The sequence below is a fragment of the Cenococcum geophilum genome, assembly GCF_001692895.1.
Source record: "Cenococcum geophilum 1.58 unplaced genomic scaffold K441scaffold_65, whole genome shotgun sequence".
NCBI classification, from domain to species: domain Eukaryota; kingdom Fungi; phylum Ascomycota; class Dothideomycetes; order Gloniales; family Gloniaceae; genus Cenococcum; species Cenococcum geophilum.
The window spans coordinates 893,862-914,335 of record NW_027137623.1 but is presented as its reverse complement, the minus strand read 5'-3'; the positions used below and the strand labels follow the sequence as shown (position 1 = coordinate 914,335).

Sequence of the window (20,474 nt, the reverse complement as noted above, 5' to 3'; positions counted from 1 at the left end):
TGGCTTGCCGTGCCAGGGCAAGGCCGCCGGGTAAAGTGTCATTTGGACAATGGCAGCTGTTCCTAGCCAACTTTCTCGTGCAGCCCCTCTTTAGGAAATTCACTCTCGGAATTGCTTCTCTTTCTAGAGCTTCACAATAAAGATCTTTCATGGCAACCTAACATGTAAGAGAAGGGCAGGAGAAGGAATTAGTAAAAGCTTTCCAGCTGGCATCGCAACAACAATTCTCCATGCTGCGGCGGCCTGGCGGGGCATCTCTCGGCAGAAATGAACGTGAGGCCGCCGATCGTGGGGTCGATGACGGTGCGCATTTACCCGGAGGGCGGAGGGAAAGATGCTAAACAATTCGAATCAATTAATTTTCCCTCTGCAGCATTATACGAAGGGATCCTGTCCTTTCCGCCCTCCGGATGAATCCGGGCCTAGGGAAATTCATTCTTGCTCACACCCCCTCCTCTATCATCCATCCCACTCCTAAAATGAACACCGGACTTTCTCTCAACACCGGCACTGAGATTCCAGCTCTAGGACTCGGGACATGGCAGTCTGCGCCTGGCGAAGCTAAGAGCGCTGTTGCACATGCTATTTCTGCCGGTTACAAGCATATTGATTGCGCTTTTTGCTATCAGAATGAGGAGGAAGTGGGTGAAGGACTTGCTGAAGCATTTAAATCCGGTGTGAAGCGGGAAGACTTGTTCATTACAACAAAATTATGGTGTACTTTCCACACAAGGGTCGAGGAGGGACTGGAGCTGAGTCTGAAGGCATTGGGACTGGATTATGTGGACTTGTATCTGGTGCACTGGCCCATTCCCATGAATCCGAAAGGTAGGCCCACCAACCTCTTTTATATAAAACCTTACTTCTTCGTATTGTGACAATATTCCACATCTACCTGCTCTTTACCGGGTTCAATAAAAACTCACATCACCGACCTAACCTCCTCCCTGCCAGGAAACCACCCCCTCTTCCCAAAACTCCCCGACGGCTCCCGCGACCTCGACCACAGCACCACGCACATCGACACATGGAAATCCATGGAAAAGCTCCTCAACACGGGCAAAGTCAAGGCGATAGGCGTCGCCAACTACTCGGTTAAATACCTCGACGACCTACTCCCACACGCCACCGTCACTCCCGCCGTCAACCAGATCGAGAACCACCCCTACCTGCCCCAGCAGGAGATCGTCGACTATTGTCGCGCCAAGGGCATCCACGTCACGGCCTACAGCCCATTTGGCAGCGCGGGGAGCCCGATGATGAAGGAGGAGGGCGTGCTAGAGGTTGCACAGAAACATGGCGTCGAACCGGGGACGGTGCTGCTGAGCTATCACAGTGAGTTTCCCCAAATCCCCTTCATCTTCCGCTTCCACTCCCTTCCAAGGTTTTTTTGGATCGGGCTAATTTCTTGGGACAGTCGCCCGTGGCTCCTCTGTCCTGGCGAAATCCGTAACACCCGCGCGCATCGACGCGAACCGTAAGCTGATCAACCTCGATGAGTCCGATATGGAGAAGCTGGAGAGCATATCGAAGACGAAGGGTTTCACGCGCTTTGTGTATCCTGCGTTTGGTGTCAATCTGGGGTTCCCAGATAAACAATAGCTGTAAAGTGAGTGTATAAAAGCGATGAATGAGCATATGTAGAAACACGGAGCGGGCGGAGTTGGTAGAATACCCGAGTATTTAAGTTAGAAAATAGACTGTTTGCGCAAGGGAAAGTCTAAGAAGTGCAATTCCGTGCTTGAATCGGTCATGGTGTTGCCACAGATGCGCCTCCGTCATAAATCAAGTTGAAGACCGCAATCCAATCACGCTATGAAAACGGAGGCTTGGAAGTTTGGAAGCACGAAAGATGGAAGTACCGACTTTGCAGATTTGAATTGGACCAAATCACTTCTCAACCCACGAAACGCGCCCGGAACGTCTACCCATCAAACTCCATCTCCCCATTTTACCTCTGATTAACCCACCTCCCCAGCTCTCCTCACCTCTCCACCTTTTCACCTCCCCATCCACCCCCCATCCACCGTCAACACCTCCCCGCTAACATACGCACTGGCCTGACTAGCCAAATACACCACCGCGCCCTTGAAATCCTCCGGCGCGCCCCACCTCCCCGCGGGGATCCTCGCCAAAATACCCGCCGCCCGCTCCGGATCCTCCATCAACGCAGCATTCATCTCCGTCGCAACATAGCCCGGCGCGATGGCATTGACGCTGATGCCCTTCCCAGCCCACTCGTTGCTCAGCGCCTTGGTCAGCTGCGCGACGCCGCCCTTGGATGCCGCGTACGCCGGCACCGTGATGCCGCCCTGGAACGACAGCAGGCTGGCGACGTTGACGACGGCGCCGCGGCGCGCGCCGGGCAGCCGCGCCGGCTGCGCTAGCATGTGCGCCCCGACGTCGCGGCACAGCGTGAAGACCGCGCTGAGGTTCACTTGCAGCACCGCGTCCCAGTCCGCGGACGGGAATTCGTGCGCTGGGTGCCGTCGCTGGATCCCGCCGCAGTTGAGCAGGATGCTGATGCGGTGGCCGTCTGCGAGGATGGTGGGGACGAGGGTGCTGAGGGAGGGGGGGGAGGAGAGGTCTGCGGTGTAGATGGTGGCTTTGCGGCCGAGGGACTCGATGGCGGTTTTGGTGGTTTGGTTCGAGGCGTCGCGCTGAGAGGGGGGGGTTAGTGAGTGTGTGCTGAGGGATAGTGGGTAGAGGGGAGTTGTGTAGGGGAAAGCTTTATGATAGAGAGTGGGACCAGGAAGAGCTGTATGAGGGAATTGGATACCTGGACAAGTAAAATATCTGCTCCGGCTTCAGCCAGCGCCAAAGCCATGGCCTGCCCGATTCCCCTTGTGCCTCCCGTCACAAGGGCCGTTTGGCCCTCCAGCGAGAACAATTGCTGTATCGAATTCATGGCTGACTTTGCAGAAGCGTGTTGATGGAGCTAGTCCTGGACCTAGGAGAGACGCGCAGAAGCCATAAGCACAAAGAACTTTTAATCGCAGTCAAGGGAGCCATCAGAGCCGTGATACCTGGTAGAGCTCCTCCGCAGAACGGAGCAGCAGGGCGGTTCAATGCCTAGCGTTCGGCCCGTAGGGTTTTGCTGCTGCCAGCTGAGTGGTTGCGGAGGGACCCCTCCCTCGGCGTCTGATCGCCCGCCAGCTTCATTCGCCGATCTTTCTTCAGCGCCGGCCGCTTGGAGGCAAGAAAGGCCGGTTTTGGTGATAGCGGCTTTGTCTGAAGAGCGTTCTGCTGTGAAGTCATATTTCAAAGAATTAATCCCTCAACCCTGCTGTTGCTTCTCTTCTCTGTAATCCAATAGTTTTGCCTTAGACCAACAATACCATTTCTAGCAAACCGCAGGAACCGCATATCCCAAAGATCAATTGTGACATGGCTTCGTCAGCAAGTGTCTCTAGTTCTTCCTCAAACCCTCGTCGGATTAGAGCATCGGTTTTGCACGGAGCAAAAGACCTGAGGATTGTGCGTTTAATTTGATTTTCTACCTCCATTCTAATCTTGAGCCAGGAAAACCGGAGTCTCCCATCTCCAGGACCGAATGAAGTCCAAGTTTCAGTCCGCGCAACAGGCCTCTGCGGTTCCGACCTCCACTACTACCGGCATTACCGCAATGGCGACATCATTGTACGAGAACCGATGTCTCTGGGCCATGAATCCGCAGGCGTGGTTGTCGGAGTGGGCTCCGCAGTGACCAACCTTCAAATTGGGGACAAGGTAGCTCTTGAGGTGGGCTTGCCCTGTGGGGAATGTGAGAGGTGTGCGGAAGGGCGGTATAACATCTGCAAAGGGATGAATTTCAGGAGTTCGGCAAAAGCATTTCCGCATGCACAGGGCACGCTTCAGGACCGTATCAATCACCCTGCTGCTTGGTGTCACAAGTAGGCCTTATTCTAGGCTTATTCGAAGAGATTTAGAGAGCTAAAAGCTATGCCAGATTACCAGAAGGCCTATCTTTGGATTTGGGAGCACTACTCGAGCCATTGGGTGTAGCTATTCACGCTTCGAGAAGAGCGCAGCTTCCGACGGGCAGTACCGTGCTAGTCTTTGGTGCAGGTGCCGTCGGTCTACTAGTAGCTGCAATAGCAAAAATATCAGGTGCTGGCACTGTGGTAATAGTAGACATTGATGGAGGTCGAGTAGATTTCGCCGTCAAGAATGGCTTTGCTCACAGGGGTTACACTGTACCAATGAAGAGGGGAGGTACAGTGGAGGAGAGTCTTAATATAGCTAAAGAGACTGCGGTGGAGGTAGGGAAAGCCCAAAGGGTAAGCGGGAAGCCTGTTGGTGAGGTGGATGCCGTGTTTGAGTGCACAGGAGTTCCGTCATGTCTGCAGGCCGCGATCTATGTAAGTTTTTCAAATTGCTATCTCTGCGGACTCGGACTGAACTTTCGAAGGCTACAAGACCAGGCGGCAAAATAATGCTCATCGGCATGGGAACACCGGTACAAACCCTTCCTATATCCGCTGCAGCTCTCCGAGAAGTTGATCTCGTCGGAGTGTTTCGATACGCAAATACATACCCAACAGGCGTTGAAGTTGTATCGAAAAAGGGCCCTGATTATCCAGACTTCTCCAAGCTAGTTACGCACAGATACAGGGGACTAGAAGATGTTGATAAAGCGTTTGGAATGGCTGCGAAGACCAAGGATGATGATGGTAATTTGGTGATAAAAGTTATTCTTGAGATGGATGATGAGGATAAAGCGCGACTTTAAATAATCTCTTTTAGGCTACGCCTAGGACACTTATAAGTGTATAACCTACAAAATAAAGTCGCTTTAAAGTTCGACCTCTAACTGCCACTTATTTAAAGCTTTAAGCGATGATGTTGTATATGGATGCTGAGGGCCAAGGACTTGTTTCCGCAACTGGAAGCATTTTTCCATTAGTGAGGTAGCCTCGTTACTATGGCCTTGGGCCTTGAACGTAAGTGCGAGATTATTCATGCTAGTTAGCGTGTCTGGATGCTCCTCCCCAAGCACCCTCTTTTCCATCTCTATCACTTGCACCCCCAGCTCTTCGGCCTCCTTCCACCGCCCTTGACCCCTGTACGTCAACGCCAGATTGGCCATGCTGGTCAGCGTGGAAGGATGCTCCTCCCCAAGCACCCTATTTCCCGTCTCTATTACTTGCACCTCCAGTTCTTCGGCCTCCTTCCACCGCCCTTGACCCCTGTATGTCGACGCCAGGTTGGCCATGCTGGTTAGCATGGAAGGATGCTCCTCCCCAAGCACCCTCTTTCCCATCTCTATTACTTGCACCTCCAGATCTTCGGCCTCCTTCCACCGCCCTTGACCCCTGTACGTCGACGCCAGGTTGGCCATGCTGGTCAGCGTGGAAGGATGCTCCGCCCCAAGCACCTTCTTATATCCTTTTAGCGCCCGCCGGTGCATCGCTTCGGCCGCCTCGTACTTGCCCTGCCTCTTTAACACCGACCCAAGGTTGCTGACGCTGGTGAGCGTGTCTGGATGCTCTGGCCCAAGCACCTTCTCAGATCCTTCTAGATCTCGCTGGTGCATCGCTTCGGCCTCTTCGTACTTGCCCTGGCTCTCCAACACCAACCCAAGGTTGCTGACGCTGGTGAGCGTGTTTGGATGCTCTGGCCCAAGCACCTTCTCTCTTGTTTCCAGCGCCCGCCGGTGCATTGGTTCAGCCTCTTCGTACTTGCCCTGGCTCGATAACACCGATCCAAGGTTGCTGACACTGGTAAGCGTATGTGGATGCTCTAGCCCAAGCACCTTCTCAGATATTTCTAGATCTCGCCGGTGCATTGGTTCGGCCTCTTCGTACTTGCCCTGGCTCGATAACACCGACCCAAGGTTGCTGACGCTGGTGAGTGTGTCTGGATGCTCTGGCCCAAGCACCTTCTCTCTTATTTCTAGCGCCCGCCGGTACATTGCTTTAGCCTCTTCGTACTTACCCTGGCTCTCTAACACCAACCCAAGGTTGTTGACGTTGGTGAGTGTGTCTAGATGCTCTGGCCTAAGCACCTTCTCTCTTATTTCTAGCGCCCGCCGGTGCATTGCTTCGGCGGCTTCGTACTTGCCCTGGCTCTCCAACGCTAACCCAAGGTTGCTGACGCTGGTGAGTGTGTCTGGATGCTCCGGCCCAAGCACTTTCTCCCTCCCTTCCAATGCCCGCCGATGCATGGATTCCGCCTCTTTATACTTGTCCTGGTGAGCCAACATCAAGCCAAGTTTGCTGACGCTGGTGAGCGTGTCTATATGCTCTGGCCCAAGCACCTTCTCACACCCTTCCAGCTCCCGCCGGTACATCGCTTCGGCTTCTTTGTACTTGCCCTGGCTTAGCAACACGAACCCAAGGTTGCCGATGCTGGTCAGCGTGTCTGGGTGCTCTAGCCCAAGCGCTTTCTCCCTTCCTTCCACTGCCCGCCGATGCATGGATTCTGCCTCTTCATACTCTCCCTGCCTAAACAACATCAAGCCAAGCTGGCTAACGCTAGTAAGTGTGTCTTGGTGCTCTCGTCCCAGCTCCTTCTCTCTTCCTTCTAGCACTTGCCGGTATATTGCCTCGTCCTCGCCGAGCTTGCCCTGACCCACGTATGGCATCCTGGCTTCATTTGCAGAGAGCTCGTTATTTTCTATAGCTCCATAAGGTTTAACCTGCAAATATGATACGTTTTCGTTATCAGCTTCCTCCCTAGACAGCACGTCGCTCCCTCTGCTTCCAAAAGCAACCGAGCTTTCCTTCTGCTTCCATTTTTTGAGCTCCTCCTCCCACGAAGCAACTGATTCAAGTTCGCTAGAGCTCGAAGCTACCGAACTGCTTGCAAAATATGCATTGCGTTGAAAGTACTCAGAGGTATAGACTTTCTTCTCGCGAGAAGGCCTTTCTTTGTCAGGATTCTCCGACAGATTGTTTTTTATGAGCCAGTCATAAACCTTGTCGGCGCTGTGGTTTATGCGCTCGTCGGTCTCTTGTCCGTTATCGTCCGCCCACGGTAATGCCCGGAGCGAGAAAGAGTGGATGTCTTTGGCAATGTGGTCGAGAAGCACGTCTTTATCTACCTCACCTTCTTCGCCTTCCGGCCAGTTGCACAACGGACAGGATCTGATTTCTATAGGAGCCGTGCGTCTGCAAATATTTGTCAGGAGTGAAATTTGGTCAGGCGGTACGGACGCTGCATGTTTTGTCCTTGTATGTATGGTAAAGGCATCTTCGCTATGAAGCTGTGTGCCGTCTCCGCAGGCAAAGCAAACCCAATACTCAAAGCTGCGGTGCTCCTTGAGAAGGTGTTGTCGCCAAATTTCCTTTGTGACGAAGAGAACCTCGGGCTTAACACACTCTGGCAGTATGCAGGTGTACGGACTGAGGTCATCCGCGACGTGTTTTCTGTCCTACTCTAGTATCATTCGTGACCCCATTCAAACTGGATTACTTACTTCCACCTGTTCTCCTCTGATAAATTCACGGGAAGCGTTTGGCAGCAACAAGGACACGCAAAAACACGTGCCCCTTCTTTTATTTTTGGAGGGCTAGGGTATTTGATGTCGATCACAGTCGACGACATGACAGTCGACGCGGCTGGTGCTGGTATTAGGGCCTGCGGTAAAGCAAGGGAGTCGCTGACCGCGGACGCGCTAGTTCCTGTTCTTATTGTGGGATTTATCCGGGCGTCTGTTGCTTCGCTCGAGGGCTTCTTCTGTTTTTCCTTGGCCGCTTCTCCATCGGTTGGCGGACGTGTTCCAATTGTTTCGATGGGGCGTCCCGCAGTGTCCGGATCCAGCCATTTCGAATGCTGCTGCGCATATAGGAAGCGGTTACGACGCTTCAGATTGCAATAGATTAAACGTTGCTGCACTTTACTCAGCTTAGACGGTTCAATTTGCTCTTTCGAAAATTCGGGACGTGCAAGCAAAATGGTGATTAGATGCTTCTGCAAGTCCTCATGTTCCTCTGACTTGAACCGCTGATCCGCCTTCTGCAGCCGTGAACGCCTGCCTGACCGTCGAACCGCAACGGCGATCCGGGAAAGCTGGTCAAGCATCATCTCTATGTTTTGCATGTTTTCGCGCAACGGGTTACCTGAAGAGAGCGGTTTAAACTCTGTCTCCGACTGGGTATCGGAGGCAGAGTCATCTGACCAAGGAGAAAATGACCGCGCCGGAGGCTCCTCCGGCGACAGAGTGGCGAGACGCCCGCGGAGTTCTCCATCATGGCTAGATTCTGAAAGGAGGTTGGTAGTCTCGGAGAGTGCTGCAAGATCCCAGCATCAATCAACAGCTGTCTTGACGGAAACGGGGCCTCGGCCTGACCTAGCTTTTTGCACTCGTCGACAACTCCAGCAAGTAGACGCAGGAGGTTGGCTATTACCTCGCGGGCTTCGGGTTTGAGGGCCATTCTCGAGTCGAGAGATGCTCGGCCGCGCGCTGAAGCACCGATGCCAGAGACCCAGAGGTTGAAGTCGGCCAGGCGGTTCTCAGCCCACTCATCCGTCATTAGCGCCTCGACCGCCAGGCAGTCTGTGAAGCTCTGGAGGCACACGGCAGTGGCCTCGAAGATGACCCTACTGACCTCCATAAATGTCGCAGAGCCTAAACAGGAAAAATGGTTGAACGAAGAAGGAATAGGCCATTATTGCTCGGCCTCGTCGGTAAGCGGAAGGATGAGATAAGCAGATGCTGGCTCACGTGTTATCATGTGCTATCAAGGCATCTCGGATGTTTAGCATTCTATGCCAAAAATTCAGGACTTTATGAATGGCAAAAGGGAATCTCTAGCAGTTCGCTGACCACACCCTCCGCAGCTGCTCATCTCTCCACGGCTTTGTACGTCGAGACGTACACGGTGAGGGAGCGCCTCCAAGGCAAAAACTGGCATAGCGGCGTCACTGCTTAACGTTGATGCCTGGCAACTGCATAAGTTAATTAAATGCCAGCTCGCAAGCATCTACCCGCTACCACCACCGAAGAGACGGCAGTCTCGCCATGGCACTACAACCAACGTACCTGCTTGCGCCCAACTTCCATTTCAAGCCGGGCACAGGCCCAATTGCGCTAGGCAACATTATCGCAGACCCGCTACGACCGCACCGGGCGCTGACGACTGTCAATGTGAGCACCCTGAAGGCGGTTTATCCGTCCATTGAAACGATGACCGACTACGACCGTAGCATGACGCGTAAGACTAGCAGCGACCTGTCGATGGCCGTGTGGGCGAAGTTCGTGCAGACCGTCTCCGCAAAAGTCTCTGGCGAGCACGGCAACGTGCACACGAACTATACCATGGACGCCCTCGAGACCGCGTACTTTGTCACCGACCCACCCCTCGAGGAGATCGAGGCCCGCCTCAAGGTCCCGCGTGTCCAGACCGTCGTCAAGGCTGGCAGCATGCCCGGCTTGCGGCAGCCGGTGTATATGGTCACTGGTCTGATGATCGCAAAGGGCTTCGCGGCCATGCAGCGCAGGGGGAAGCACAGGGCTGGCGAGGTGGAGGTCAGCGGCAATGTTCCCCCGCCCGCTGTCAACGTAGGGCTTGGGGCCAATCTTGCCAAGTCCGCCAGCACGGAGGAGAGTGACACGTGGAAGGCAGGCGAGGACATTGTGTTCGCCTACCAGCTGCTCAAGATCGAGGTTAAAGGCTGGAAGGGGACAAAGATTGAGTACGATGAGCTTAGGCACAAGGCAGCGTATCTCAGCAAAGACGAGGAGGATGACGAGGAAGATGATGAAGACGAGATCACGGGACAGGTGGCAGCAAGTGTAGCTAGCGAGGATAATTTACCCGTTTGCCGCAGCACAGGCGAAATTACGATAGTGAAATTGGGGGAGGGCGAGAGCAAGATTACATGTATTTCAGCAGTCGATATGTAGCATAGTGAGGATTAATTTATCAGCCTCAACCTGTCTCCATGTATCAAGAGATATCAGACAGCGCCGCTACAAAAATTGCTCATCGTACTTCGTCAGACTTACCCATGAGCTTCCACGGCGCCAAATACAAGTAGCGCTCCTTCAACGTCGGGGAGGCAAGAGCCCGGAATATTGCCTGCATTCCCCGACGCGTCCGCAGTTTCTTGTTTACATCTTGGAATGCGCTTTCTTTCGATTTGCCATTTACATATCCTAACAGAGCGCCTGCTATACCCGCCGCGACTGCCGTTGCGATCGAGGTGCCAGACATGTATACTTCGTCGTCGTGATCGCTCAGCCATGCAGAGGGGACATCTAAGCCCAGAGTGCCGAACGCCGTCTCTTCATTCTGGTTTCGTGGAGGATTGAAGTCTTCAAAGTCGCCATTTGAATTGGTGCCGCGTATAGAGATGACGGAGTCGTGTCTGGCGGGGAACATCTCCATGTCGTTCGCTCCATAGTTTGAGGCCGCCGCAAAAAAGAGGATAGAGTCATCGCGCTCATACAAAGTACCGCGGATGGCTCTGCTGATACACTGCTGCTCCTCCGCGTATCCGAATGACATTGAAATTATGTCGGCTTTCCACTCTTTGCTCGCCCAGGAGATCGCCTGAAATCTAGTCAGCGTGCCAGCCAAGTCTCGATTTAATAGCCCGGCAGGTGAAATGCGATACTTTTGCGACATTCTCGCCCGCCTTCAAGAGTGTGTCAGGGCTTTTAGCAATACGAGCTACACATATATGTGCTTCTGGCGCGGTCTTCATAACCAGAGATACCAAGTGAGTGCCATGCCCGTGACAATCTTGCCACTGGTCAGACCCATCGACCCAGTCCTTCCATTCTTTGAGACGAGGCCCGTTGTCCGGGTGGAGGAAAAATGGGGCATTGTTGTCGCAACCAGTATCTAACACAGCAATCCGAACGCGTGCGGAAGAACTGCCCGGTACCATTCGCTGGGATGTCTTGGCTAGCTCGCTGTTTAGCCACTGCATACGTGAGAGCCATCGTTTGGCTTCCTTCTCACTCTTAGTGATGGTTTTCTTGGCGGCTTTCCGGGTTGGCGGCGGCCCAATAGCGGCGTCATCGGCAGAGGATTGCTCGGCAACAGGCTGTACGGCGGAACTTTTGGCAGGGGTTTCCAGAGGACCAATTGCAGTCAGCTGTTCCATCCACCTAGTCCCGTGCAGCAGCTCCTCTAACGGAAAGACAACCTTTTCGTACAAGATATTCCTCCGCCGCTTCAGACCCTCTGCCTCCTCTTTGTCGCCCACTCCTCGAATACAGGGCGCCAAGGCGAAGGTTCCGGGGTCCAAACAATGGTTAACCGCGCCTAAGAAATTAGGGTAATCACAGTCTCTCCAAAGCTTCTCGTTCTTTGAGTACTGTATGGCTAGTAGCAAGTCGTCGTTGATCTTTGCCGTCAGCGACTGCGCCGGACGCTCCTCGTCGCTCCTATGAAGCGGCAATCCAATCCCGATTTCGACCAGCATGATCCCGAGCGCTCGAATCCTTGGGTAGCGGTGTATCTCGCCATCAACGTCACTAAACTCACCTGATTCGGGGTCCTCGTCGCCGAAGCGAACGGAGAGGTAAGGCTTCCAAGCAAACTGTTTGCTCTGTTTGCCGGTGCTAATGCTCCCGCACTCTTTTAGGAACTGTATCGTCTCGCTCGTCCATCTCGTCTTCATCCACCCCGAGTCGTAGTACTGCCAGACGGACTGTGCAAGAATGTAGGCTAGTGCGAGTTTCATCTTGGCCGTGAGGTGGTAGAGCTCTAGGATATTGGCGAGCGAAATGCCAGGGACGTGCTCGACTATTTGCTTGAGGGGTTCGAAGCCAGACTTCTGAAGCCTCCCGTCTTGAATTGTGAGGCAGATGCGCGAGTTGGCTTCCAAACTGATGAGGTTGCAGAATTGGCCCCGATCGACTTGCATCAGTTGCTTTGAGGATAGAGGCGGCGGGGTGCCACTGTTGTTATTGGAGAATCTGGCGCGCTTCTTTGACTTCTTCTGAACCCTGAACGTCTGTCAGCTCTAGAAAATGCTATCATGAATTTTGAAGATACTTACCGCGGCACGAGTAATTGTACGTCTTGCCAGCGGCCGAATCGAGATCCGTTCCAGGATGGCGCGGAGGAGAACAGCATGTCAAATTGTACTTGGCCATGGTCGGTGCTGTTTTGCGGCGACGGCCGTAGCAGAAGCCGGGCTAAGTGTCCGCCGCGTGTTTTCTGCACGGTTCCATTGTTGCAGGCGCAACACATGTGTTCTCGCAAGACATTGTGGACCAGTACGTTGATGCCGCTTGGATACTCAGCCGGCGTGTTCCTGTTCGTGCATGTGTTCTCGCAAGACATTGTGGACCAGTACGTTGATGCCGCTTGGATACTCAGCCGGCGTGTTCCTCTTCGTGGGCGTATCCTTGTCGGCTTCACGTCGCCTTGTGTGGCCGCGCTTCGTGAATCTCTGGATGTGGAGAATGGCCTCCTCGGCCGCGACGCCATTCTTCGAGGTGATATTGACGAGCCCCTGCTGGATTTCTGCCTGGGCCCTGCTATACCGTGGTGAGCCTGGCTGCGTTTGTGCTATGGCCTCAAGGAGCGGATAGCTCTTTCCTGATGCTTGGTGAGGCCACTAACACCTTAATTAGCACTAAACTAGTTAATAATGGGACCAGGTTTACAATCCGGTTTCCAGGTAGTGATGTAGAACGATTTAGCTTCCACGCACGGCAAAAGACTCACCTGGGGACGGTTAGGAATAGGTCCTGGGTACTTACGCTACAGATCATTTCAATATCCCTCAACAACTTCGAGATGCGCAACCGCAGCTGCTCCTCCTGGTCGAGGCCGGCGGTGTTGAGGTAGTCCGCGACTAGCAGCAGCTCCGCGCCCAGGCGACCGCATATCGGCCACTTGCACTGCACGCCCAGTAGTGAGGCAATGTCCGCAACCCGCACGATGGCGGACTGCGCGAGGTCCAGCGGGTCCTCCGACACCATCACAGATACACAACTCTAGTTTCGACCGTGAGCAAGTCGCCCAGCGTCAGACAAGGCTGGATGGAGCAGAATTGGTGAGAAAAACCCCGCTAAGCGCCCCTGTCGCTTTATTACCTGTGTAAGGCTGTTAAGCTAGGCTATTTTGAGTGTTGTCGGCGTTGACCCCGTTCCTGAGGGAGAATGACATGCCGCTAGCGGAAGTCATTTCACGTAGGAGGTGGTCTGCACTCTCACGGTGGCATTCCATGAACGCAATTAGACAAACACCCTTGGGCAAGGTATAAGGTTCTATCCGATCACTGAATAGGCGTGGCGTGGAATAAATATGAGAGGCTCTATGAGGAAGAATCTATGGAGCTCGATATCTACAATGTGGTCTGTGCATTATCACGTGCACGCCGCCGAGCTCAAGAGACCGCCCGCCTACCAACAAATTTTTTTCAATACTGCTGCCAGTCCTTCCGACTAACCATATCATTGCGCTGCAGTTCGTCGGCGGCTGAGGCACCAAACTTCGGCTGCTCCGTTGCCATTCGGAATTCCAGACAGGGCTTTTTAGTGGGTGTCAATGTGCAGTTGTACCTAACAGAAAGTTCATTTCCTCTTCCAAGGGAGCAAGAACCTGTTCCTCAACGGTTCTCCGGAAATCTGTATTTTGGAGACTTGCAGTAGGATCCACGAAGCACTTCAGACAGTGCGAGATTGCCGAGTAGAATGCAAAGGTCAAATCGCCTTTGTTCTTTTGTTCCAGAATCTATCTTCGGGCGGCTTGCAGGTTGGACAGTTCATTTGGTTCATTATTAGGACCAAGATCTTCTGGAAGTCGTAAGTTCTCAATGGGCTGACCGGAGTCAATTTCCATGAGCAGTACGCCAAGCGAGAGAAGCTTTGAGCAGTCATTTCCAGGATAAGCGTTGTGCCGTATGACTCCTGTGTTGTTGGATGTATGTTCTCGAGTGAGATATGGGTGTTTCATGTCCACAAACAATCCCGATCCGTCCTTTGCTCGGAGGAAGATGATGTCAGCTTTATCCCAGGACTGGCCCAGCCAGGGCGTGTGGCTAAGCTGGAGAAGAGAAGAACTTAGTGTAATAGAAAGGGAATAGGCCTCCTCTTTGCTAAGTGATCCCTGTCGTTTAACAAGCATATCTCCAAGACTAACCGCATTTTCGACATAAGCAAGAGCCCGCGGTTGAGCAGGGTATGCACCTCTTAAGTGACCTTCGCTATCCAAACAGAAGCCTATCCAAGGATGGCTTGGTTGTTGGAGGACAGAACACAGATTCGTCACTACCTGAAGCCGAGAGGGGTCTAGATATGGAGCCTGGGAGCCTGGCGTAGGAGGCGGCGCTGAGACCACTAATTGTACAGCCGAACTGTGCAGCAGTTAAGTATCACCTTCCGGTCTCGACGGTCCGGTGTACGAACCTGACTTGTTGACTATTACTTGCTGCTTCTGCCAACCTGAATTCCACCTCGAGCCACTTCCTCGTGGACGGACTCTGGAGTAATGAGATCCCAAAGCAGTTGACATCGCATTCTTCCGCACGCCCCCCTTGCTGGCTGGCCATTCGCTTTCGCTTCCTGACCAGACGTTGTTCAAGTAGTAAGCCAGCATGATGAGAAGAGTGAGCCGAGCACCATGTCCGAGATAAAACGTCGTACAATCTGGCCGCATTCTCCTCGATCGACCGGAGAGGAAGGGCAAATTTTGGCTTTTTCTCAGCCTTATACGGCTCTTCCAGTTTCTCTGCCTTGTTGGCGTATGTATCCAACCGTCTATTGCAAATTTCGAGTTCCTCGAGCAGCTTCCTTACTCTTTGCCTTTTCATTGTGAATTTCACACGTTTACTGAACTGAAATTCTAGTATGCCATGTTTCTTTGAGGGTGGATTGGCAAGGACGATCGCTTCGAGGCCATGCTGACTAACCTATCGAGAATTAGATCGCCATTTACACATGCTACGTTAAACAGAACCACATACCTTGTCTGCACCTTCGATATCCAATTTCTCAGCCAAGGATTTTGTTATTCCTTCCATTTGCCATATGGTCCGCATATACGCCTGGTAGGCGCCGCCTAGCCTTTTCCGCAAAGCATCCGCCATGTCGTCGCTCGTCCACAAAGCGTTGTCGGTATCGTCCATCATATCATGAAGTTCTTCGTCTGTTGTAATAGGAATGAGAAGAAGTTGGATTGATTGCACATATGATGTGTGCTGGAACCTGCCATGAGCCATCTAAAGTTAGTGTCACAAGTGTAGAGATGTTCGGTGATCCGGTAGTAGTACCAAAGCTTCTGTATGGCCGTGGACAGTTCCCGGTTCCATTTTATGAAAGCAATTGTCGAGTCTAGAGCATTCTCATAATGTTCTAGTGCAGAAATGACGAGCGGAATCGCTCCCAACATGAGTCCTGCAATCTCAATCCCAGACATTGTTCGACGGCGATTTCAAAATGCAGAGGAACCGCAGTGAAGGGCGAATGCGTTACCCTCCTCGTTGTTGTTGTTAACGCTTTCATCTCTTGTTCAGAGATGCCATGACAGGGGAACCGCACCTTGGCTAGAGGAAGGCTCGCATGGTAAAGTTTAAGGTTTCATGTTACGTCCTGGTGGCAGAAACCGTGCGGGGAAGCCCAATCCCCACATTTTTTGGGCGGCGCTAGGATGAAAAAGCAAATCGCATGGGTTAACCCACTTCACGAAAGGTGAAAATGTACACATCATGTCGATTTACGGGCTCTGCTTACCCTGAATCCTACCCGAGGACATATGTTAAACCATCATGACTACAATTGCCAACTCGACTTCATTATGCATGCGGAGTTTCTCCCGGCTGACGGCAGTCCTGGCGACCGGAGAACAGGACCATCGCGAGTCGATGCCGCCGGGGAAGATTGAAGGAGAACTTGGGCGCTTCAAAATTTGGTCTGGAAATCTCGGAGCTTTGCAGAGCGGTCGAAGCTCGTTAGATTTCCGGTTGCGCGAGTCGACTGTGATGCAGACGAACGTGATGAAGCTTTTGACGAAGTTAGATCTGACTCTTCAGAAGAGTAAGTGGATATCAGATCTCAGGAGTCTCCATTATAAACCCTTGTTGAAGGCAATAACCAAGGAGTACGCTCGTCAACTATCATTGTTCTAGATTACACACCTGTAAGAGAAATTCGGAGGAGTTTCGCGAGGAAGCCTCCCTGTCGCTTCGCTGATTCTCTTTCTTGGGCTTAGAGTATGATTTGACCCTCATTCTAGGTATTCAAGTCGCCAATGGAACAAGGTTGCCCCTTGAGAAACTGCCAAAACCTGAGTACCTAAGCGAAGAATCCTCGGAAGATGAATCTGAAACAGGAAATAAGGATGAACTTATTGCTACTGAGCTTAGCCAGCATATGCTCACCATTATGGATATTCTGGCAGACCTGTGCAAGCTGTCTTTCAGGATTCGAAACGTTGCAACCAAAACAAAGTCTTTGAAACCGGCACTCTACAAAGAGATTGACGAAGAAACTAATATTGACAAGTTTGCAGAATACGCCAACTACGACCATAGCCATGTTCTCGAATCGTTCAAGCAACTGCGGAAGGATGCTGCGCAGCAGATGTCCAGTATTTTTCCTAGAACTTCCGAAGATGAACAAGAAGAGATGTACTTGGCCGAGCGCCTGGCCATTACTATCACAAAGCGTCGACGAGCACTTCGGTACTGGCAAAGGCACGCGAAGAAGCTCGCGGGTGCCCATGCTTTGCCACAAAGCTATTCTGTATCGACGAACGTCGTGGCTGATCCGAACGCCGGCCAGTTACCTCAACGACTTCAACCAGCCGGACATATTGCCGCACTAAGTCTTATGGGGAAATCGATTCTATCTGGTACTGAAGCTACAACATATGATCGCAAGCTTGACGATTCCTCCGACACGCAATCTGTGATTTCATATGCCTCTACAGCGTTTGGTCTTCATGGTAACAGTATTTGTTTACCGCCCGCACCGGTTGCAGCTTTGGGCGGAGCTGAATTCCCCTGCCCCTATTGCGGGATAATTTGTCCTTCTCGACATGGGAAGAACCGCACTTGGAGGTGGGTCTCGTTTTTTTTACATAGTCTTAACGGATGATAGAAACTGACTGAGGCAGAACCCATGTGCTTCAAGATCTCCAACCGTATATCTGCACCTATCCTGACTGCTCTGACGCGTTTCAGATGTATAGCAGCAGACATCGTTGGCTAGAGCATGAACGGTTGGTCCACCGCAGGACCTGGCAATGCTTTGGCCATGCCAATGCTGTATTCGCTTCATCATCAGAGCTGCGAGGTCATCTGCGGTCACAGCACAGTGAAGGCGTCACTGAGGCCCAAATTCAAAACCTGCTAGATATTTGCGAGTCAAGTGTTGTGGACACACGTACAAAATGCCCGATTTGCCTAATAGAAGGTCCGTTCAAAAAAGGACTAGACAACCATCTGTCCTTTCATTTGGAAACATTTGCGACCTTTTCTGTTCCTAGAAGTATTTTTTCAGGAGAAGAGTCAGAATCTGGAGTAGACGGCAATTCCGAGAATGCACAAGGCCTCAGATCTGATATTTCGACAAAATCTATTAGCCTCAGCTTCCAAAGCCTTCCAGCGTCAACGTCTTTATCAGCGAACAAAGATCCCAAAGAAGAAACAAGGCCGGAACAAGAAGCGTCACCTCACAGTGTAGGCTCCAGACCGGACCTCACGCTTAAAGGCCATTCAGATTTCGCAGGGAAGTTTAATAACTTGGGAGGTAATCTTCAAAGGCGATATAAACGCAAAGGGAGTATAGAAGACCCCGAAGAGGCCACTCGAGTGGTGCGGCAGGCGGTCGACATTACACCCGAAGATCATCCAGATCCCGCAGCCCGGCTAAATAACCTAGGAAATAAACTTGAAAGCCGATATGAACGCACAGGAAAGATAGAAGACCCTGAAGAGTCCATTCAAGTAGCACGGCAGGCGATCAATATCACGCCTAAAGACTACGCCACCAAAAGTGGCCAGAAATCTTCCTTTGCCATGTCGGTTAGTATGCCATTGAATGGTTTGAAGTGGGATTCTAATCAGTGCCACTACACCAGCCTCCGTACTATTTCCGCATTGATTATATGCGAGAACACCCGAACCACATGTCCTTTGTGGATACTGTGGGGACATGGTATCCACCAAAATCCCTAGGCACGAACCAAATGATTGGAGGCGGTGTTTCCGGCCTGTACTGGTATTGCGATGGACAGTCCATCTCTCAGGTGGCCTATTTACCCGGTAGCTGTTCGCACTTTAAGACATTTTCCGTGTATTATTATAATGGCATTTTCTGGGCGTCTAAATGTGATGTCACCACGGTACAAGTTGGGGATGGGGATGATGATACAGCAGATCAAAATTTAGAAGATGCTCCGGAAGGCGGAGACGAAGGTTGGCATCTTCTATCGTTTGACTATGAGGACTGGGATAATGGACAGCAAACTTATTCTTCCTACGTAACAAATGCTGGAGAGCACAGCCAACTAAGAACTCAAAGGCCCGATCAAACCTGGCCTAAGATGCTCCTCCCTGAGCACTATCATGCCCCGGAATCACATCGTACCGAACATCATCAGTATGGCGGGTTGACCGGTGAACTGCCTCTCTTCCTAGCCCTTATTGCATTCTCCGTCGACGCAAACTATGTTCAATGGGCCCTTCAAACCTGCTTCCAAGATCAGAGTTGGAGGACTCATGACTTCAATCACGTTCGTGAGTATTCCACGTCTAATGTCTTATAATTTGCTTACGCGATGCTTTACGAAGGGCAAAATGGACGTGGAATGGTCGTAAGGGTCTATTGCCCCCCTGGAAGGGATGCTACCGAATTAGAGAGTTATGAGAATGGCGCTTATGGGGGATATTTTAATTAACACTAAAACTCGCATAAAGCGTGCTAAGACCTAACATACGTTACGACACACCTAGACCATGGCTACTTATTGCCAGCAAAAATACGTCGCGAAGCTTCGCTCTTATTCTAACCGTGAATAGCCTCTTTCATCCATTCACCCGATGAATTTCCTGGACCATCCGCTCACATATCACACTCACAATACCATCCAAATCTCGCAAAGATACTAAATAACCTGGGAATTAAACTCGGTCGCCGATATAAATGTACAAGAAAGATGGACGACCTCGAAGAGGCCATACGAATGGCGTAGCAGGCGGTCGACATTACGCCTAAAGACCATCCAGATCTCGCAGCCCGGCTAAATAACCTAGGAAATAAGCTTGAAAGCCGATATAAACGCACAGGAAAGATAGAAGACCCTAAAGAGTCCATTCAAGTGGCGCGGCAGGCGGTCGACGTCACGCCTGAAGACCATCCAGATCTCGCAGGGAGGCTGAACAGCCTAGGAAACAAACTTCTCTACGCGGACCAGGAAATGCTAGACGAGGCTGGGAAGGCGTACCAGCGCGCACTGCAAGGATACGAGAAGGAACTTGGATCAGAGCATACATCAACCCTCGACACGGTCAATAACTTAGGCAATCTCTATGTAGACTAGGGACGGCTAGACGAGGCCAAGAGGATGTACCAGCGCGTACTACAAGGACGTGAGAAGGACTAGACCAGAGCATATATCAACCATCGACACGGTCAATAGCTTGGGCAATCTCTATGTGGACCAGGGACGGCTAGACGAGGCCGAGATGATGTACCAGCGCGTACTGCAAGGATATGAGAAGGTACTCGGTTGCGAACAAGTGAATGCCTATATTCCCGCCCTAAACACGACTTAAAAACTTGCTATACTGTACAAGCAGATGGGAAGGGCGAATGAAGCGGAAGATCTGTATTCGCGCGCTCTGTATGGTCTCGAAGCGGTTTTAGGACGTCCGAGAAAGCGGTGCCAGGATATCATTACAGCACTGGCAGTTTTACACGGTGATCGAGGGTGACTACACTGTTTACTACATAATAGACGCTCTTACGACCATTTCGTTATCTCATGAATCAGACGCTCCGCAAAAGATTTATTCCGGCGACACTAACTCCTAAACCAATTAGAATAGCGCACTAATTTTACCCCCCTGCGCACCCCCCTGCCACCAGCAAAATCTTCTGCGGAGCGTCTGAGAGCTTATGGGCGTCGCTTTGGTGAGAAATGAATGTTTTGAAAATCAAATTTTGTATATTTCTACGAGCGACGTCCTAACCACGAGAGTTATTATATATTTTATTGATGCAATAGATTCTTTAGGTAATCATATCTATATATTTATAAATTATAACTCCCTGCTAAGAATACTAGGGGGCGAGATACATCGTCGTAGAACGGAAGTTAATTTTGAATTTGAATGTTTATAGATTTTAACTAAAACCAACCGACGACCTATATCTAACTTCTCATAAAATAGAGCTATAATATTGCCGTAACGTAGAGGCGATAGAGAAGACAAAGGGCTTTTAGCTCGTACTATTTTAGAAATAATTAGACGTAGAGAAGTATGTAAGTTTTAGCAGTGAGGTAAGATTGCGATAAAATAGACTAAAACGACCGACTACCTATATCTAACTTCTCGTAGAA

General features: G+C 51.5%; 10 protein-coding genes across 10 annotated transcripts; 5 read left to right on the top strand and 5 right to left on the bottom strand.

The window, feature by feature from the left end:
* Positions 1-410: 410 nt before the first annotated feature.
* K441DRAFT_587483 (aldehyde reductase 1) lies at positions 411-1,602 on the top strand (the record flags this gene model as incomplete). The annotated part of the gene is made up of 3 exons (XM_067644676.1): positions 411-828; positions 955-1,335; positions 1,418-1,602. 3 exons carry the CDS (start codon positions 411-413, stop codon positions 1,600-1,602), a joined length of 984 nt encoding a protein of 327 aa, XP_067498197.1.
* Positions 1,603-2,000: 398 nt separating this feature from the next.
* On the bottom strand, positions 2,001-2,908 carry K441DRAFT_620935 (NAD(P)-binding protein; the record flags this gene model as incomplete). Its single annotated transcript, XM_067645949.1, has 2 exons — positions 2,001-2,660; positions 2,780-2,908. 2 exons carry the CDS (start codon positions 2,906-2,908, stop codon positions 2,001-2,003), a joined length of 789 nt encoding a protein of 262 aa, XP_067498196.1.
* Positions 2,909-3,387: 479 nt separating this feature from the next.
* Positions 3,388-4,732, top strand: K441DRAFT_587733 (GroES-like protein; the record flags this gene model as incomplete). Its single annotated transcript, XM_067644684.1, has 4 exons — positions 3,388-3,477; positions 3,523-3,893; positions 3,950-4,361; positions 4,412-4,732. The coding sequence occupies 4 exons, from the start codon at positions 3,388-3,390 to the stop codon at positions 4,730-4,732; spliced, it is 1,194 nt and encodes a 397-aa protein (XP_067498195.1).
* Positions 4,617-6,762, bottom strand: K441DRAFT_307025 (putative kinesin light chain). The gene has a single exon (XM_067641077.1). The coding sequence runs from the start codon at positions 6,584-6,586 to the stop codon at positions 4,796-4,798; it is 1,791 nt and encodes a 596-aa protein (XP_067498194.1). The 5' UTR covers positions 6,587-6,762; the 3' UTR covers positions 4,617-4,795.
* On the bottom strand, positions 6,719-8,558 carry K441DRAFT_587699 (uncharacterized protein; the record flags this gene model as incomplete). Its single annotated transcript, XM_067644682.1, has 3 exons — positions 6,719-7,370; positions 7,421-8,234; positions 8,294-8,558. Coding segments are annotated over 3 exons (1,731 nt in total), but the record flags the coding sequence as incomplete, so codon positions are not given.
* Positions 8,559-8,965: 407 nt separating this feature from the next.
* On the top strand, positions 8,966-9,850 carry K441DRAFT_708732 (uncharacterized protein; the record flags this gene model as incomplete). Its single annotated transcript, XM_067653798.1, has 1 exon — positions 8,966-9,850. One exon carries the CDS (start codon positions 8,966-8,968, stop codon positions 9,848-9,850), a length of 885 nt encoding a protein of 294 aa, XP_067498192.1.
* A 98-nt stretch (positions 9,851-9,948) lies between these two features.
* K441DRAFT_620909 (subtilisin-like protein) lies at positions 9,949-13,084 on the bottom strand (the record flags this gene model as incomplete). The annotated part of the gene is given in 6 exon segments (XM_067645948.1): positions 9,949-10,025; positions 10,040-10,499; positions 10,564-11,905; positions 11,959-12,216; positions 12,278-12,522; positions 12,668-13,084. 6 exon segments carry the CDS (start codon positions 12,887-12,889, stop codon positions 9,949-9,951), a joined length of 2,604 nt encoding a protein of 867 aa, XP_067498191.1. The 5' UTR covers positions 12,890-13,084.
* A 137-nt stretch (positions 13,085-13,221) lies between these two features.
* On the bottom strand, positions 13,222-15,429 carry K441DRAFT_668841 (uncharacterized protein). The gene is made up of 4 exons (XM_067650058.1): positions 15,181-15,429; positions 14,875-15,115; positions 14,318-14,820; positions 13,222-14,265 (listed from the first exon to the last, which is right to left on the bottom strand). Exons 1-4 carry the CDS (start codon positions 15,324-15,326, stop codon positions 13,644-13,646), a joined length of 1,512 nt encoding a protein of 503 aa, XP_067498190.1. The 5' UTR covers positions 15,327-15,429; the 3' UTR covers positions 13,222-13,643.
* Positions 15,430-15,498: 69 nt separating this feature from the next.
* K441DRAFT_307148 (uncharacterized protein) lies at positions 15,499-18,891 on the top strand. Its single transcript, XM_067641079.1, has 5 exons — positions 15,499-15,943; positions 16,143-16,968; positions 17,025-17,934; positions 17,991-18,648; positions 18,703-18,891. The coding sequence occupies exons 1-5, from the start codon at positions 15,676-15,678 to the stop codon at positions 18,807-18,809; spliced, it is 2,769 nt and encodes a 922-aa protein (XP_067498189.1). The 5' UTR covers positions 15,499-15,675; the 3' UTR covers positions 18,810-18,891.
* A 395-nt stretch (positions 18,892-19,286) lies between these two features.
* Positions 19,287-19,629, top strand: K441DRAFT_466175 (uncharacterized protein; the record flags this gene model as incomplete). The annotated part of the gene is made up of 2 exons (XM_067641815.1): positions 19,287-19,418; positions 19,522-19,629. Coding segments are annotated over 2 exons (240 nt in total), but the record flags the coding sequence as incomplete, so codon positions are not given.
* Positions 19,630-20,474: the final 845 nt, after the last annotated feature.